The following is a 17,040-nucleotide window of genomic DNA, read 5'->3' as shown; positions in this document are numbered from 1 at the left end:
TTTCTCTGCCCAGGCTGCTGGCAATGCAGTGAAGCGAGCCTCGGATAACCTGGTGAAGGCAGCACAGAAGGCCGCAGCCTTTGAAGACCAAGAGAACGAGACAGTGGTGGTGAAGGAGAAGATGGTTGGGGGCATTGCCCAGGTGAGCTTTGCCCCGGACACCCTTAAGCACACTGCCGGCCAGGCAGTCACATTGCCTGTGCCGGCCGCAACGGCCCCATACCCTAATGCACATACTCGCTGAACTGAGTCCCCGATCTCCATCCCTCAGATCATTGCCGCACAGGAAGAGATGCTTCGGAAGGAACGAGAGCTGGAAGAGGCGCGGAAGAAGCTGGCACAGATTCGGCAGCAACAGTACAAGTTCCTGCCTTCAGAGCTTCGAGATGAGCACTAGGGCAGCCGCTTCTATTTAATGCAGACCCAGCCCAGAGACTGTGCCTGCCACTACCAAAGCCTTCTGGGCTGTCGGGCCCGACCTGCCCAACCCCAGCACTCCCCCAAGTGCCTGCCAAACCCTGGGCCTGGGCCTGCCCAGTCCCGCTGCACATCCCCTGTCCCCTCCCTGACTCCAAGTGCCTTCATGCCCTAGGGCCCCCTAAGTGCCTGCCCCTCCCTAGAGTATTAACGCTCCAAGAGTATTATTAACGCTGCTGTACCTCAGTCTGAACCTGCCAGGGCTCCCGCCCGCTCCACCCTGCCAGCAGCTTCCAGCCAGTCCCCACAGCCTTGGCTCTGCTCCTTTTTTGATACTGTCTACCCCTACCCCCAGCTACCTGTGGGGACCGCAGGGTTACAAGCCCCAAACAGGTCATGCTCCAATAAAGGTGATTCTGCCTGCGACCTCTGCCTGGCCTTGTGAGGAGATGGGAGATTCCCCTCAGACAAAGAGAATGTGGGGGAAAGAATGGGATTCAGTTCTGTCACCAGCTTCATCTGGCTCAGAAATGGGAGTGGGGGCACACTGTGGCAATCTGCCCCCCGCCCCCCCTTCCTCCTCCTTGCACCCAGATCCCCAAAGTCACCACGGTTGGGAAGCTGAGAAGGCCTGTTCCTGTGGTCCCCTATCTCACTGGCCAGCGCCTACGCCTCACCAAGTGGCATCACCCTGCTGCTGGGACAGCAGCTGCCAGTGCTCTTTGTGACTACCAGGGACACTCGATCTTCGTAACCGTTCGGAGTATTTGAACAAATCCAATTCCTGGCCAAATTCAAATTTTCAAAAGCAGCTTTGCTAAAAAGAATAAGCTGATAAGATACAAGTGTCTGAGCCTCAGAGAACTATGGCCACAGATTTGGTTGAGGGTCCTAACAAGCAAAATACCCCCTGAGGCTGCACCGGCTAGGTTCTACTGTTGATGTGCTGGGGGACTTCTGGGCCCTCCTGGGCCTGTTACTCCTGCCGAGAACAGCGCTGGAAGAAAAAAACTGAAAAAGCTTGACCCGGGTGTCTTGGTTAGCGGGCACAGCTCCCTGCTACTGGCAGCCCTGTTCCAGCTGCCATGCCTGTCTTTGAGGTTAAGCAGAGGGAGGTGGTCAGGGAGGTGGGTGTTGCTTCCCCTCCCGTCCACATTCACCACCTCTGCCCACACAGCGTGGACCACATGGCAGTCCTCAGGCCTGTCGCTATTTTCATGCGTGGTTCTTTAACCAGCCCTGTTGCCCAGGAGGTTAATTCCTTGCCTCCCCCTCCCAAGTAAAACACAAACACCACCCACTACTACTCTAGGCACCTTTCACCTCCTTGAAGCCGTGACATCTTCCATTCCCGCTGCATTAGAATAAGTTTAAAGTAGATGCAATTGCTTTGCCCTCCCCAGGGCAGCCCATATGGAAGGTGCCAACTTCCTACCATCACTCCTGTCACTTGTGATTAATTCATTCAATATTTACTAAGCCATGCCCAGGCTAAGCACTGGAAAATAGAGATGCATTATCACCTCTGACGCAGAGACCTGGCAACTCCAGTACATATCACTGTGGCCCCCTAACCCCAGATTCAATGTCCTAGCATCGTGACTTGGGAACCGTAGAGATCAAATCCCTTCCACAGCCTCCCCAACGAGTGGTAGTCCAGACTGTCTGAACTCCTCCAGCTATAAGCCCAGGGCAGCTGCTTATTCCTTCCACCACTTCCCCGCCATGTCCTCAGGAACTGTGACCAGTCACATACCTCTTACTAGTGGTACAGCAGGGAGCCTTCTGGGGAGAGGCTCAAATACCCATTAGACCAGCAGTTCTTAAAATGTGGTCCACCTAAGGGTGCCCAAGACCCTTTCAGAAATCCTCAAGTTCAAGTTTATTTTCATAATACTAAGGCATTTTTCTCCTTCACGGCACCCAACATTTGTACCGACACTGCAAAAATAATGGTGGGTAACATTGCCTTAGCACACGTCAAGGCCCTGGCCCAAACCGCACTAACAGTCACTGTGATTCTTCACCACCATGCACTAGCAATTCAAGAGGTAAATGCCAGCTTCACTTAAGAATGTCCTTGGGGCTCTTGGGTGGCTCAGTTGGTTAGGTATCTGACTTTGGCTCAGGTCATGATCTCTCAGTTCCTGAGTTTAAGCCCCACATCAGGCTGTCTGCTCTCAGCACACAGCCCACTTTGGGTCCTCTGTCCCCCTCTCTCTCTGCCCCTCCCCAGCTTGTTCTTTCTCTCTCTCTCAAAATAAATAAATAAACAACAAAATGTCTTTGATGAAGCAATAAAAAATTATTAACTTTATTCCATGTAAATCCCTGAGTAACAAGTCTTCTCAATATTCCATGTGATGAATCGGGAAGCTGCACACCAAAGTACGGTGGTGTCTGGAGGAAAGCACTTACACAATCGTTTGAGTTGTGAGCTGAGCTAGCTGCTTTTCTCACAGGAGACCACATACACTTGAAAACAACCGGCGGACAAATCAGGGCTAGTGGACTTTGGTGTCAGGCAGAACTTCTCTCAAAAAGGAACAAAGTGACTCCATAATATCAGGGAAAAACCAACAGTATTTGTTGCCTAGGAATGATACAATTTGAGTTTTCAAGTAAGGATTCTGGAAAACTTGGGTCTGCTACCATGAGCTTTACAGCTTTCCCTAACTTAAAACTTGGACTCTTCTGTTAAAAACAATCCTCATATTAAGGAATTTGATTTCTTTTTATAATGTATAATGAAATGTGTCAATATCCGGAACATTTGCATAGTTCAGTGAATCAGTATTTTCCAAATGACCACTGCATGATATTACATCATTCTCCCTGGGTAAACGATCCAACCACAGTGCAACACAGACCAATGGATTTTAATGCAACATAGTACAAAAAAGTTATTGATGTGGTTTCAGATTCCACATTGCAAATAACCCTTAAGAAACAACCATTTGTCCAGTTTTAAGGTAGTATTGGAGAAGAATACACATGATTACCTGAAAAGGCTAGAAATATGCTACTCTCTTTTCCAGCTATATATCTGGGTGAGGCTAGATTTTCTTCATATACAGTACTTCAAATAAACCACCACATATCAATAGAAAGCACAAGTAGATTTTGAGAATCCATACATCCTCTATTAAGCCAGATATTAAAGAGATTTATAAAAAATGTAAAATAACTGCCATCCTGTCACTAATTTAGGGAAGTGAAAATAGTTTTCATTAAAAATTTTTATGTTCAAATAGAAAACTTTTGGGGTGCATGGCTGGCTCACTTGGTTGAGCTTCCAACTTGGATTTCAGCTCAGGTCATGATTCCAGGGTAGTGGAATCAAGCCCCGCAGCAGGCTTAAGAGTCTCTCTCTCCCTCTGCCCCTCTCCTGGCTCGTGCTCTCTCTCTAAAAGAAAATACAAAATTTTTTTTAAAAATTATCATTAAAAAAAAAATAGAAAGATTTTGCACAGCAAAGGAAACCATCAACCAAAGGAAAAGGCAACCTACAAGGGTGCCTCGGTCAGTTGAGCACCAGACTCTTGATTTCGGCTCAGGTCAACATCTCATAGTTGTGAGATGGAGCCCGCACAGAGCCTGCTTGAGATTCTCTCTCTCCCTCTCCTCTGCCCCTCCCCTACGCACATGTGTGTGCACTCTCTCTCTCTCAAAATAAATAAATAAACAAACAAAAGGCAACCTAATGAATGGCAGAGGATATTTGCAACTGATATATCTGATAAGAGGTTAATATCCAATATATATAAAGAACTTAAACAACTCAACACCAAAAAAAATACAGTCTGATTAAAAAATGGGCAGAGGACCTAAGTAGACATTTTTTTCCAAAGAAGACATACAGATGGCCAACAGACACATGAAAAGATGCTCAACATTATTAATCATTAGGGAAATGCAAATCAAAATCACAATGAGATATCACTCCACACCAGTCAGAATGGCTAGTATCAAAAAGGTAAGAAAATAACAAGTGTTGGCAAGGATGTGGAGAAAAAGGGACCCTTGTGTACTGTTGGTGAGAATGTAAATTGGTGCAAATACTATGGAAAACAGTATGGAGTTTCCTGAAAAAAATAAAAATAGAAAAACTATATGACCCAGTAATTCCACTACTGGATAACTACCCAAAGAAAATGAAGATTCTATTTCAAAAAGATGTATGAACCCTACGTTTACTGCAGCATTATTTACAACAGCCAAGATATGGAAGCAACCTAAGTATCCATCAACAGATGAATAAAGATGTGATACTCTGCCATAAAAAAGAATGAGATCTTGGGTGGCTCAGTCAGTTAAGCATCTGACTCTAGATTTTGGCTTAGGTTATAACCCCAGGATCATGGGACCGAGCTTTGCATCAGGCTCTGCAGTGACACATGGAGCCTATTTGCGATTCTCTCTCTTCTTTCTGCCTCCCCCCAAAGCACATGTGCATACATGTGCTCTCACTTTCAAAATAAATAATAACACTGGGGCGCCTGGGTGGCTCAGTCGGTTAAGCTTCCGACTTTGGCTCAGGTCATGACCTCACGGTTTGTGAGTTCAAGCCCCACGTCGGACTCTGTGCTGACAGCTCAGAGCCTGGAGTCTGTTTCAGATTCTGTGTCTCCCTCTCTCTCTGACCCTCCCCTGTTCATGCTCTGTCTCTCTCTGTCTCAAAAATAAACGTTAAAAAAATTAAAAATAAATAAACAAATAATAACATTAAAAAAAAAAAAAAGGAATGAGATCTTGCCATTTGCAACAACATGGATGGACCTAGACAGAGGGTATTATGCTAAGTGAAATAAGTCAGAGGAAGATAAATACCATTTGATTTCTCATATATGTGGAATCTAAAAAACAGATGAACAAACAAAAAACAACAATAGACTCTTAAATACAGAGAACAAACTGGTGGTTGCCAGTGGGAAGGTGGAAGGGGATAGATGAAATAGATAAAGGGATAATATTAAGAGATACAAACTTCCAGTTATAAAATAAATGTCATGGAAATGAAAAGTAGAGCATAGGGAATATAGTCAATAATATTGTAACTACAGTTACTGTGACAAGCTTTGAGTTGAGTAATGTATAGTTGTTGAAGCAATATGTTGTACACCTGAAACTAATATAACATCATACATTAGTTATAGTTCAATAAAAAAAATGTATGCTAACAGGGTTAATCTGTAATGGGTTTACTTGTTATTTTTAATGAATTAGTATTTAAAATTTTTGTTTCCATTTTACTATGTTAAGTATTGATAGATATAATCCACTTCAACAAAAGCTTTTTGGATCTTCAAAACCCATTCTTAATTTTTAAGAATATAAGGGTTTTGGGGCACCTGGGTGGCTCAGTTGGTTAAGTGTTTGGCTCTTGATTTTGGCTCAGGTCATGATCTCACGGTTCATGAGATCAAGCCCTATGTCAGGATTCTCTCTCTCTCTCTCTCTCAAAATAAATAAATAAACTTAAAAAAAAAAAAAAAGAATGTAAGGGGTTCTAAGGCCAAGTTTTAAAGAAAAAAAAGTTTAAGAACTGCTGCACTAGACCATGAGTCCCTTCAGATCCACACAGCATTAACAGTTTTATATACACGAAACCTGGTGCATAAAAAATATACCCAGCAAATGTTTATTAAGTGCATACTCTTATGCCTGATGCTATGCTAGGCATTGGGGATTCAGAATTGAAAAAGATGGTCCCTGTTCTAGAGGACTCACAAGCCAGTGGAGGAGACGCACAGGTAGGTACAAGAACAATTATAACAGGAACTATGAGGGGAATTATAGGAGCCTACACCAAGAACACACATCTATTAGGTGGAGGGAATGAGAGGGGCAGTGGCCAGGGAAGGGTTCCCAGAAAAGCTATCATTTGAACTGAGTTTTTAAGGCCACAAAAATCAGCCAACGGAAGAGAATTTTAGAAGGAACAGAGTGCATAAAAGGTGGAAGTTTTAAGAAAAGTATGATCATTTCCAGGTCCTGCATGTAGTTCAGTATGAATGCAGCATGAAGTATATAAGTCTGTGAATTGGGGGTGAGGTTGGGAATTAGAGATGAGGCAGAGAGGTAGGCAAGGGCCAAAACGAAGGACCTTATATACCATATTAAGAAATGTGGATTTTCATTCTCAAAGGAGGGAGGGAATAGGGAGGGGTTTTGGAGGATTTTAGGATCTTACTCGCATCAACTTTGGTAACAATGTCGAGGTTCAGCTGAATGAATATATGCATTGGGGAACCAGGACTGAGACCCCAACAGACACAGGAAGGAGGTACTATAAGGAGCTACCCAAGGCAACCCCCTGAGGCTTGGAGGAACCTCATGTGTAGGAAGTAGAATCCACAGGAATAAGTGGAAGTGGGAAGTGAGGAACAGGGGAGCGCTTGGTAACTCCCTGGGGTTTAGCACTGGCTACTGGGAGGGTGGAGGTGTCTTCCTGAGTCTGGGGAGAACAAGGAGATGGTTGGAAGGAACACTGCGAAAGTCAGATTTGTTCCACTCGTAGCAGGCAGGCAGCTAGGCAAATCTAAACACATTTCCGCACCCCCTCCCCCGCGGCCCTGGCCCGGGGCCCACGGTTCCCACGGTTCCCACCCCCACCAGCAAATCCAAGCCTCCCACCCTTCTGCCCCGGGGGAGCTAGGCATAGAGCTCCCTCCCAATTTCCTCCGCTTGGTCCCCCCTTCCCCCTCCGCCGTACCGGCTCTCCACTTCCTCCCCCCCCACCCCCACCGAGGAAAAACGAAAACAAACTGTCCTGCGCCCCGCACCTCACACTTTCCGACCCCAGGACCCGGCTGCTCCCGGGGCAGCTTCTAGCGGCCTCGGTGGGAGGAAGCATCTCACCCCCGACTCCCCGACTCCCCGACTCCGGGGGCTCAGTAACTCTTTCCCTCGCCCTCCGCCTTCCCCGTCCCAGCCCGGCCCCGCCTCCCCACAGGGAAACAGCCCAAAAAAGGGCAGAAAAGAAATTTTGGCGTAAAGTTGGCCTGCAAGAGGAGACGGGAGAGTCCGCTGGGAGAAGGGGAGGGGAGGCAGGGCGCGCGGGGCCACCACTGAGAGAGGAAAGCGGGGTGGGGTGGCGGAGGGGAGGGCGAGGAGGGGGCCGGAGGGCCGCGTCCTGGGGATGGGGGCGGGGAGCGCGCCGGGTCCGGCTGGAGCCGCGGGGAAAATATGCGGGGCACGTTGGGGGGCAGGGCGGGCGGGGCGCGGAGCCGGGTACCTAGCCGCCCCGTCACGGTAGAGGAGGGGCCCTGGCTCCACCGGCTCGGGCTGGACGGGGAAGCGAGGGGAAGAGAGGTCAGGCCCGCCCTCGGGGGCAACAAACTGGGCCTCATTCCGCACTGGACCGGGGCTCTGGACTCCCCTCCTGGCTCAGTTTCCCCAAGTCCCTGGTGAAACTCACCGTTGTCACTACCACGTTGGTAACGCAGACCCAGAGTCTGGGACTCAGGGTAAACTGAGGTACTCGAACCACGGAAGAGCCCCGCCTCCCAAGAGACATTTAATCCAGGGGGATTTACAGGAAACTTCTAAATTAAGGGCAGCGGCTGCTGCAGCTGAGGGGGGCACGCGGGACCCAGCGCCCGCGCAGCTGCCGTGAGCTCACGCCCCGAAATAGCCCCAGGGGCCCCAGTTGCAGCTGCCACTGGGTCGGGCTGTCACTCAGAGTAAGAGCAGAGCCCCCAGCCCGAGGGTCCCCTCCCCTCCGCAGGGCTGGGGTTTTTCCAGCCGACCGTCTTAGCTGCTTTACCTTCCGACGGCTGGGGGCGGGGGGAGGGGCCTCGAGGGGGGCGGTCCCGAGGGGGTGGGCACAGGGGGCGGCCGCGCCCCCCCTCACCGGGGTGTGCTTCTGCCCCTACAAGGTTTGGGCCGCGGTGGGGGAGGGTCCCGGGCCCCGGCTCCGCCCGGTCCCTCCCCGCCTTTTAGGCGCCCGCCCGGCTGGGACATCCCAGTCCCGCTTGGTCCTCCTCGCCGGCCACCCGTGCGCCCAGTTCATCCAGTCCGCACTGCCTGCCCGTCGGCCCGCCCCCCACCGCAGCCATGGACGCGATCAAGAAGAAGATGCAGATGCTAAAGCTGGACAAGGAGAATGCCATCGACCGCGCCGAGCAGGCCGAGGCCGACAAGAAGCAGGCTGAGGACCGCTGCAAGCAGGTGGGGGCACCAGACCCAGTGCAACCCCCTCCTCCCCAACGAGGGAGGGGTAGGCCCTGTGCACCCAGCCTGAGGCCTGCTGTCCCAGGCTCTTGTGTCCAGTGGAGGGGGGGGGGGAGGGAGGGTAGACCTTCACAGTACCCTCAGGGACCTAGCCAGAGCCACACATAATCTCTCATCCACCATACCTGGGGAGCTGCAATCCCCCAGTTTCCACACCTGCCCCCTGCACATCAATGATGTGCCCAGCTCCTCGGGGCTGGAAGCTTTCTCTCTACCCTCACCATGTCCCTTTAACAGCCCTGACTACACTGTCCCTCCTCTGCTATCCTGCTTCCTCCCTGACAGCCTCTAAATATCTTCTTGTACCCCCCCTCGCACACACCCCTGCCTCCTTCCTGGGTCCCTGGCCTGACTAACCAAGGCCTCTCTCTCCCAGCTGGAGGAGGAGCAGCAGGCCCTCCAGAAGAAGCTGAAGGGGACAGAGGATGAGGTGGAAAAGTATTCTGAGTCTGTGAAGGACGCCCAGGAGAAACTGGAGCAGGCTGAGAAGAAGGCCACCGACGTGAGTGTGGACCTGCGGTAGGGTGGGAGAGTGCACTGGGAGGGGTCCCAGACCTGGGGATGAAAGAAGGAGGGGACCTAGACATCCCCAGCACCAGGACAGAAATCGTTTCCTCTCAGAAACCCAGGCTAGGACAAGCTTGCACAAACAATCTAAGGCAGCGGGTAAATCAAAACCACCTACCACTTCCCCTAGAGGACACAGCCTTGTAACTCCATTTGGTTCCAGTTCTTAGAATGTACAGTGATCAAGCAGTGAGTCATCCTGGGGGGCGGGTGGTACAAGAATTTACCATCTATCTTATTAATCCTCTAGATGGAAATGGGAGAAGAGGCTGCAACTCCATGTGCGGGTGTGGGGTGTAGGTGTGGATACTGTTGGGCAGGAGGAGGGAGAGGAATCCAGAGATGGGGCCTGACTTGAGTTACACCCCCGGGGGGCCATTAGAAATTCCCTGGCTTTGACCTCTGGCTCCAGCAGCCCTCCTGTGCACTGGAGCCCAGCTCAGGTTCTAATGACCCCTCATTTACCCTCATTAAGCTGTCAGCCTTGAGACCAAGCCAGGCCACAGGGCAGAGGGACAGGGCTACAAATGCCAAGGCAACCACCTTAGCAGGTCCGGTTCACTCAAATTTCTCTGCCCACCCCACACCCACTAACTAGACTTCTCTGCTTTCTGCCATTCTCAACCCCCACCTTGGTGTTGGAGAATGGCCATATGACTTTGGATATGATACTTGAACCATTCTCTGCCTCAATTTCCCCACTTGCCTTCTATCGAGGATTAAGATGAGCCTATGGTTGGAGTTATGGAAGGATTAGAAAAACCATGTCTGAACATCTGAGATCCGAGATGACATTACTGTTTATATTGACCATTATCCATGTTCCCCAACGCACACCCCCTGCCCCCCGGCCCCAAGGTTGGTTTCTCTGACCTCTAGGCTTGGTTTTGGTTCTCCATCAGCCCTGGCACTTGGGAGGGAACTGACCTGCAGCTGCTAGCAAAGACAACCCTGGGCATCTGACGCTCTATAAATAACTAAGGCCCGGTGCAGCTGGAGGCAGGACTGGAAACCCAAGGAGCTGGGTGGGGGCTGGAGGGGAGGGGAGGACAGGGACAGAGCTGGGGATGCAGGGAAGCAGTGCCAGGAGCCGATAGCAAACACTGTCCAAACTTAATGTATGACCTTGAACACAGCACTTCACTTACATGGTGCCTCAGTTTCTCCTTTCTCTCTTCACATTTATCCAGTGGGGACAGTAGTGCCTGTCCTGTGGTTGGAGAGCAGCATCCATAACTGGAAAGAGCTTGAAAAGCAGAAAATGGCAAATATCAGTCCTGTGATGAGGACCCCAGGACTTCCCAGACTCTTCAGAATCATTTGTCACTCCACTATCACGAAGAGAGTTTTCCTTTTATAGAGTTCATCTCTCTCTAGAGTAGACCCCTAATGTCCCCCAGAGTCATTCGTCCCAACCCCCAGTGCTGTCCCCAGAATCCTTCCACACTGAGTCATCTGGCCCCCTGCCCGTGAGGGCCTTTGTCACTCTAGGTGGCCTCTAGCACCTGGAGGACAAGCTACTACTTTCTATATATGGTGCTGTGTTTCCCCTGCTGCAGGTTACCTCCCAGGACCAGTTTTCTACCCACTCTGCCCCCAGGACTGCCACCCATCCCTTCCTTCTTTCACTTCTTCCCCTACACTGGCCCTTTCTCCTTTCCAATCTTAAATCTCATGGTCTCTACGATAAGTTTCTGAGGGAGAGACAGGAATAACCTAACATTTATGGAGTGTGGACTCTGCAGGCAATGTGCTCAAGTGCTTTCTACATATTATTTTACTATTTCCTGAACTTGGCTTATCCTCAGAATCACTTAGAAGCTTAAAAAAAAAAAAAATTTTTTTTTTTTTTTAAAGATTTCTAAGCTCCTGCCCTGGAGATCTCATTTCAGTGGATTGAGCCTGGAGCTAGCGAGCCTGTTTAGTTTTCTAAACCTCCCACGTGATCCTGTTGATTGAGTCATTATGTCAGAACAGCCTACAGAGGAGGAACTGCTTGTGTCAACTCAGATTTAAAAAGGAGGAGGGGCACCTGGATGGCTCAGTCCATTGAGCAACCCACTCTTAATTTCGGCTCAGGTCATGATCTTGTGGTTCGTGAGTTTTAACCCCACATCAGGCTCTGCGCTGACAGTGCAGAGCTAGCTTGGGATTCACTCTCCCTCTCTCTCTGCCCCTACCCCTCTCTCAAAATAAATAAATAAAGTTAAAAAGGAGGCATCTGAGGCCTAGAGAAACTAAGTAAGTTGCTCAAGGTCATACAAGTGCTAAATGGCTGAGGGTAGCTCACAATGGTCTGACTCATAGCCCGTGCTCTTAACACCAAACTGTACTGCTTCTCTCATTTTTCTTTTTGGGGGCCCTTCTTGCTCTGACCTCATTTTCTCAAGGTATCATTTTCAATGGACCATCCCCCAAAAAACCTCCATGGTTTTGCCTCTGTATTGCAGATCAGGGGATGAGTATGTGTCACTCACACAGCCTTTGGCAAGAAGCCCCTTCTTATAGGCATGGATGTCCCATAGAGGCCTGGCTAGCCTCCTGAGCCCCTCACTGGGAGACTGACTGGCAGCCAGTGACATCAGGGATCTTGACTCTGTGATTGGCTATTTTTAGCAATGGTGAGGTCTGGTTGGCCTGATGTGTCCCCACCCTCTTACCTGGGCCAGGCTTTGCTGTGGAGGAATCCCAGCTCCTCTGACCTGGTCCCAGCACTTATACTGCTTTCAGTGGGTACAGAAAGACCTGCAGATAACCATTGGGAGACTAATTATGCACCGTGTTAGAAGAGGCCCTGAAGCAGGGGAGTGGAGCCTGTTAAGAAATGCATGTTTTGGGCCTCAATAGACCCTAGACGAAGATAGCTGGTTAGGGGGAAGAACGGGTGGAAAGTCTGGGAGCCAGGAAACAGATTCTTTCTAACAAGAATCTTACTATCCTCTGAAACCTCTCTGATCCTCATTCAAGGTAGACAAAGCCCCCTCTGACCTCTGGCCTTTACCCCACAGGCTGAGGCAGATGTGGCCTCCCTGAACCGCCGCATTCAGCTGGTAGAGGAGGAGCTGGACCGGGCACAGGAGCGCCTGGCTACAGCCCTACAAAAGCTGGAGGAAGCTGAGAAGGCAGCTGATGAGAGTGAGAGGTGAGCAGGGGGCCTCCCAAGGGGTGGGCCGGGGAGGGTCTGGGAGCCCGTCTCTGCTGGTCTTGACACCACTTCCGCCCCTCTCCCTGCCATTCAGAGGAATGAAGGTCATTGAAAACCGAGCCATGAAGGATGAGGAAAAGATGGAGCTGCAGGAGATGCAGCTGAAGGAGGCCAAGCACATCGCCGAGGATTCAGACCGCAAATATGAGGAGGTGACAGCCCTGTCCCACTTCCTTCTCCCCCCAAACCCCAGATACTCCCCGTAACTCACCCAGGCTCTGCTGCTTCTCTCCCTCATCCCCCAGGTGGCCAGGAAGCTGGTGATCCTGGAAGGAGAGCTGGAGCGCTCAGAAGAAAGAGCCGAGGTGGCTGAGAGGTAAGGGTACCCTGGGCGGCAAGTGAAACTCGGCCTGGTCCCGTGGCTGAGGGGCACTCTGGACAGTGGGAGGCAGTTTCCCAGGCTTGGGGCCATAGGGACAGGTCCTGTCCTCTGACCCCTAACTGCTGCCCCCAGCCGAGCCAGGCAGCTGGAGGAGGAGCTCCGAACCATGGACCAGGCCCTCAAGTCCCTGATGGCCTCAGAGGAGGAGGTAGTGACCTCTCTGGACCTTTCTGGGCAATGGTGCCTTCTCTCAGCTCACCTTTCCCCTGATCTCAGGCTGTTCTCTCACCTGCTGGGGGTCGGGAAGAGCCTGGGGCCTTCAAGTTCTGCTCACTGTCACTCTCACAACTTTGCTCTTCTCTTCTCTCCTCCACCCCTTCCCCAACTGTGCCGTCTTCACTGTCTCCCACACTATGCCCTCACACCCTCCCCCTGCCACACACCCCCTGCAGTAAATGTGGGGACCTAGAGGAAGAGCTGAAAATTGTTACCAACAACTTGAAATCCCTGGAAGCCCAAGCGGACAAGGTAGAGGGGGGTAGAGGGGCAGTGAGGATGGGGTCCTGCAGGGGAGGGAGGCGATGGGCCCAGGCAGGGAGGGGCTGGGTGTTCCCTGGAGACAAGATCAGGAGCAGCCTGTGGACTCGGTGGAGCGAAGGATTTGTGGAGGCGATCTACTAATGGCGTGTATATGTCCCTAAAAGTATTCCACCAAAGAAGATAAATATGAAGAGGAGATCAAACTGCTGGAGGAGAAGCTAAAAGAGGTGAGAGTCTTAGGGCACCTGGTGACTCAGTCGGTTGAGCATCTGACTCTTGATTTTGGCTCAGGCCACGATCTCGCAGTTGGTGTCGGGCTCCATGCTGACAACGTGGAGCCTGGTTGGGATTTTCTCTCTCCCTCTCTCTCTCTCTCTGCCCCTCCCCTGCTCACTCGAGTGCACACATGCTCTCTCTCTCTCTCTGTCTCAAAATAAATAAATAAACTTAAAAATAATAATAAAGTAAAAGAGGTGAGAGTCCTTCCAGTCCCCACTGTCCCCTCAAGCCCCCCCATCCCCTCCAAAGACAGCCTGTGGCAGAGACTTTGGAAAAAGGGATGGAAGAGGAGGTTGACTTAAGTGAAAGTATCTGGGAGGCCTAATCTTTGTCATTCTCTCGTCTTAACTCCCAGGCTGAGACCCGAGCAGAGTTTGCCGAGAGGTCTGTGGCAAAGTTGGAGAAGACCATTGATGACCTGGAAGGTAAAAGGGATACTCCCCTGTATCCAAAGCTTTTTAAGCAGGTCACACTCCCCATGGCTATCAGTCTGTCCCTTATTTTCCCATCCCATAATACTTGCCACGGATAAATTAGTGTTGGATCACCTGGGATTCCACCAGCTCCCAGGGTGTGACCCGCCATCTGAGGAGTTGTACCTGGTTGCAGTGTGTCAACTCCAGTGCTCCTCAAACATGAGTGTGCATGAAAACACCTCGGAGAATTTTTAAAACACAGCATCCTGGGTCCTAATCCAAAGTAGTTGCTGACTTTGGGCTGGAGAATTTGTATATCTAACAAGCTCCCCGGCAATGCCAATGCTGCTGGTCCTCAGACCACACTTTGAGTAGCACTGACCTAGACAATCCTGTCTCCAAGTGCAACATAATAGAGCTGTGTCATAGAGACTTCTTTATTAAATATGGAGAGATTTGGTTTAATATCTAGGTTTTCACGACATTAATGGAAAATACTGTTTTAAGCTAGATTTAGTGAAAACGAACATCTGGGTATTTGCTAGTCTGTGACTATTTCTCATTAGTATCAAGAATGTTGTGCCTAAACTGTATTTTCTTTTTATTCTATAATAACCGTTTCACCTTCATAATTCCCACTTCTCATGCTTCCAGGCTTTCAGGCAAGCCTCAATTTTATCTCCAACTTTAGGACCTTAGACCCTTCTGGCTCCAGCACCCTCCCCCTGAATCAAGCATTCCTGCTTAATCAAAGCACTGTACCCCCATGTCCCTGGGGGAGGTAGGAGCTCCAAGGGGAAGAACCAGTTTGGGCTACAGAGAAAAACAAGAGAGACAGGGATACAGAGAGGGGAGGAGGGAGCCCTGATGGCTGTCCAGCTTGTTCTCCAGCCTATTTCTCTCACTCCATCTTTGTCTACCTCTCTCTGATTCTTGTTCTCTTTCCATTACCCTCTCTCCTTCCTTTCCTCTTTCCCTCCATTCCCTCTTCCCACACTCCCACCTGGTCCCCCTCCCCATGATCCCCCCCCCCAGACGAAGTCTATGCACAGAAGATGAAGTACAAGGCCATCAGTGAGGAGCTGGACAACGCACTCAACGACATCACCTCCCTCTGAGCCCCACACCAGTGTGGCCCCCTCAGCCCCTTTTCTCCTCTCCTTTCCACTCTCTTTGTGGGGAGGGGGCAGTCAGGAGGAACAAAGTTGTCAGCATCGCACAGCCAGGCTGGGCGCAGCCTCGGAGAAGCCCCACCACACCTGCCGCCCACCCTGGCACTTGCTTCATCCTTCTATCCAACCACTCACTCCACCCTCCAGCCTCTACCTCTTTCTGCTGCTTAATAAACTCAACTTGGTCTCCATGCTGTCTTCCTGCCCTCCAGAGAGCACTTCTATCATCCCCACAGAAACCCTGGCTCTTACAGACACCCCCAATCTTGTGCTCCCTCCTCCCCTACTGAGCTCACCCACAAAACACTGTGACCCATGCCAGAACCCCCTCCACATCGCACTCTCAGTCTGTCACCATGTCACTGCTGCATGTGGACATGCATAACCCCATCAGTCACTATGAGCCCTCTAGTGCCTCTGACAGACATGCTCTTCAGCAGACCCAGGTCTGTCACTAACCTCCAAGCATTCAGCTGCAGTTCTGGGATTTAAGGGAATGACTGGAAGGGAAGTGGGTGGGGAGGTGCCGAGGAAGCGCAAGAAGGTTGTGAAAGGTCTGGCTGTGGTAAAGTTTGGAAAAATGTCGGATGCCAACAACATGGGGCTTTCCCTGCAGGTCTGTTTTCTGCCTCAAGTCTATCTGTCTGGTCGTTCCTTTTCTGGTTCAGTCTTTGTCTTTCCTTCCATTTCTAACACTCTTAAACCTTCTAAAGAAGGAGGGTAAATTAGTTCATGACTCAAGCCTTCCCATCCCACCCCCATGACCCTGAAGCCTTGAGTCCACGTCCGTCTTGGTCAGTCCATCCATTTGCCCTTGGCACCGGGTCCTCAGACCTCTAAGTGCTTATGTCTTCCTATGCCTCCAACCCACACCAAGTCTATTTGTCTCATCCCCCATCTCCCCCCATGTCTCCCTGCCCTTCCTCATGTGCTGCTTCCCCTCACAGAGACCTTGGCCAGTGCCAAGGAGGAGAACGTGGAGATTCACCAGACTCTCGACCAGACCCTGCTGGAACTCAACAACCTGTGAGGGCTGGCTCTGCCCCCCAGCGGGGCGATAGTTGCTGTCCCAACTCAATAAAATGGATGTTACCTGTGTCACAGGGACCTTTAAACCTTTCTTTGGTGTTGGCGACGGTGGTAGTTTTCCAAAGTGGAAAAGGCTAAGAGGATGCCTGAGGGGAGCAATGGAGTTGGAAGGCCCCCCTGACTGAACAGGGCCTGAGTCCAAGCTCTACACTAGGACTCCCTTTTCAAAGGGAGCCAAGGGGTGGGGGCACCGGGCTCATTGAGGAGGGTTATGAAGAGGCTGTGTGAAACAGAGAGGCCCCACAGGGCTTGGGGGGAACATCCTGGCCCTACTACCCGCAGGGCAAAGGAGCCCACTGTCCGCGGCACTGCCCCATTCCAGCAGGCGGCTGGGCCAGACAACACAATCTGAAGGCAAAACTGCAGAGCTACACAGATTTATTTGAGCAGGGTTAAAGACCAAAAGCCTCACTATGATTTTAAGCCTAGAGGCTAAGCCTGCCCTGCCCCCCAGACACATGCACTGCTGCGTGTGTGCGCACACACGGCCATTCTATTTCAGTCACTTCCACCCCCTTCCTGATAACATCTGTGGTAGGCAGATAATGCCCCCCACCAAAGATGTCCACACCCTCATCCTGTGAAATATGGCCTCACACGGGAAAAGAAATTTTGTGATTAAGGTAAGGATTTTGAAATTGGGAGAGTATCCTAGGTTATCTGGGTAGGCCCAATGTAATCACAAAGGTTCTTATAAGAAGGAGGCAAGGTCAATGGCAGAAGAGATGTGAGGGTGGAAGCATGAGGCTAGAGTGATAATGAGGAAGGGGCCACAAGCCAAGGAATGTTTGGCTTCTA

General features: G+C 50.7%; 2 protein-coding genes across 8 annotated transcripts in view; both read left to right on the top strand.

The window, feature by feature from the left end:
- The window catches only part of TLN1 (talin 1), a 31,494-nt gene extending 30,651 nt beyond the window's left edge, over positions 1 to 843 (top strand). For all 4 annotated transcript variants that reach the window (XM_047066122.1, XM_047066141.1, XM_047066132.1 and 1 more), the window contains exons 56-57: positions 14 to 142; positions 272 to 843. In XM_047066122.1, coding sequence (XP_046922078.1) covers positions 14 to 142; positions 272 to 397 — 255 coding nt within the window. In that variant the 3' untranslated portion in view covers positions 398 to 843. The remainder of the gene's footprint in view (positions 1 to 13; positions 143 to 271) is intronic.
- Positions 844 to 7,659: 6,816 nt separating this feature from the next.
- TPM2 (tropomyosin 2) lies at positions 7,660 to 16,260 on the top strand. 4 transcript variants are annotated; one of them, XM_047066110.1, is made up of 9 exons: positions 7,660 to 8,589; positions 9,029 to 9,154; positions 12,228 to 12,361; positions 12,459 to 12,576; positions 12,670 to 12,740; positions 13,199 to 13,274; positions 13,451 to 13,513; positions 13,921 to 13,990; positions 15,017 to 16,090. In XM_047066110.1, the coding sequence occupies exons 1-9, from the start codon at positions 8,476 to 8,478 to the stop codon at positions 15,097 to 15,099; spliced, it is 855 nt and encodes a 284-aa protein (XP_046922066.1). In that variant the 5' UTR covers positions 7,660 to 8,475; the 3' UTR covers positions 15,100 to 16,090. The 4 variants fall into 4 exon arrangements, with proteins under 4 accessions (XP_046922066.1, XP_046922055.1, XP_046922045.1 ...); XM_047066099.1 differs by lacking the exon at positions 15,017 to 16,090 and adding an exon at positions 16,101 to 16,260 and having other exon boundaries at positions 7,664 to 8,589; XM_047066089.1 differs by lacking the exon at positions 13,199 to 13,274 and adding an exon at positions 12,879 to 12,954 and having other exon boundaries at positions 8,271 to 8,589; positions 15,017 to 16,087.
- Positions 16,261 to 17,040: the final 780 nt, after the last annotated feature.

The sequence above is a fragment of the Lynx rufus genome, unplaced genomic scaffold (genome assembly GCF_022079265.1).
Source record: "Lynx rufus isolate CCGP_SWC_20201006 ecotype Redwood Valley unplaced genomic scaffold, mLynRuf1.p SCAF_10, whole genome shotgun sequence".
NCBI lineage: Eukaryota > Metazoa > Chordata > Mammalia > Carnivora > Felidae > Lynx > Lynx rufus.
The sequence above is the reverse complement of the archived record's forward strand: the minus strand, read 5'-3'. Positions and strand labels throughout refer to the sequence as shown.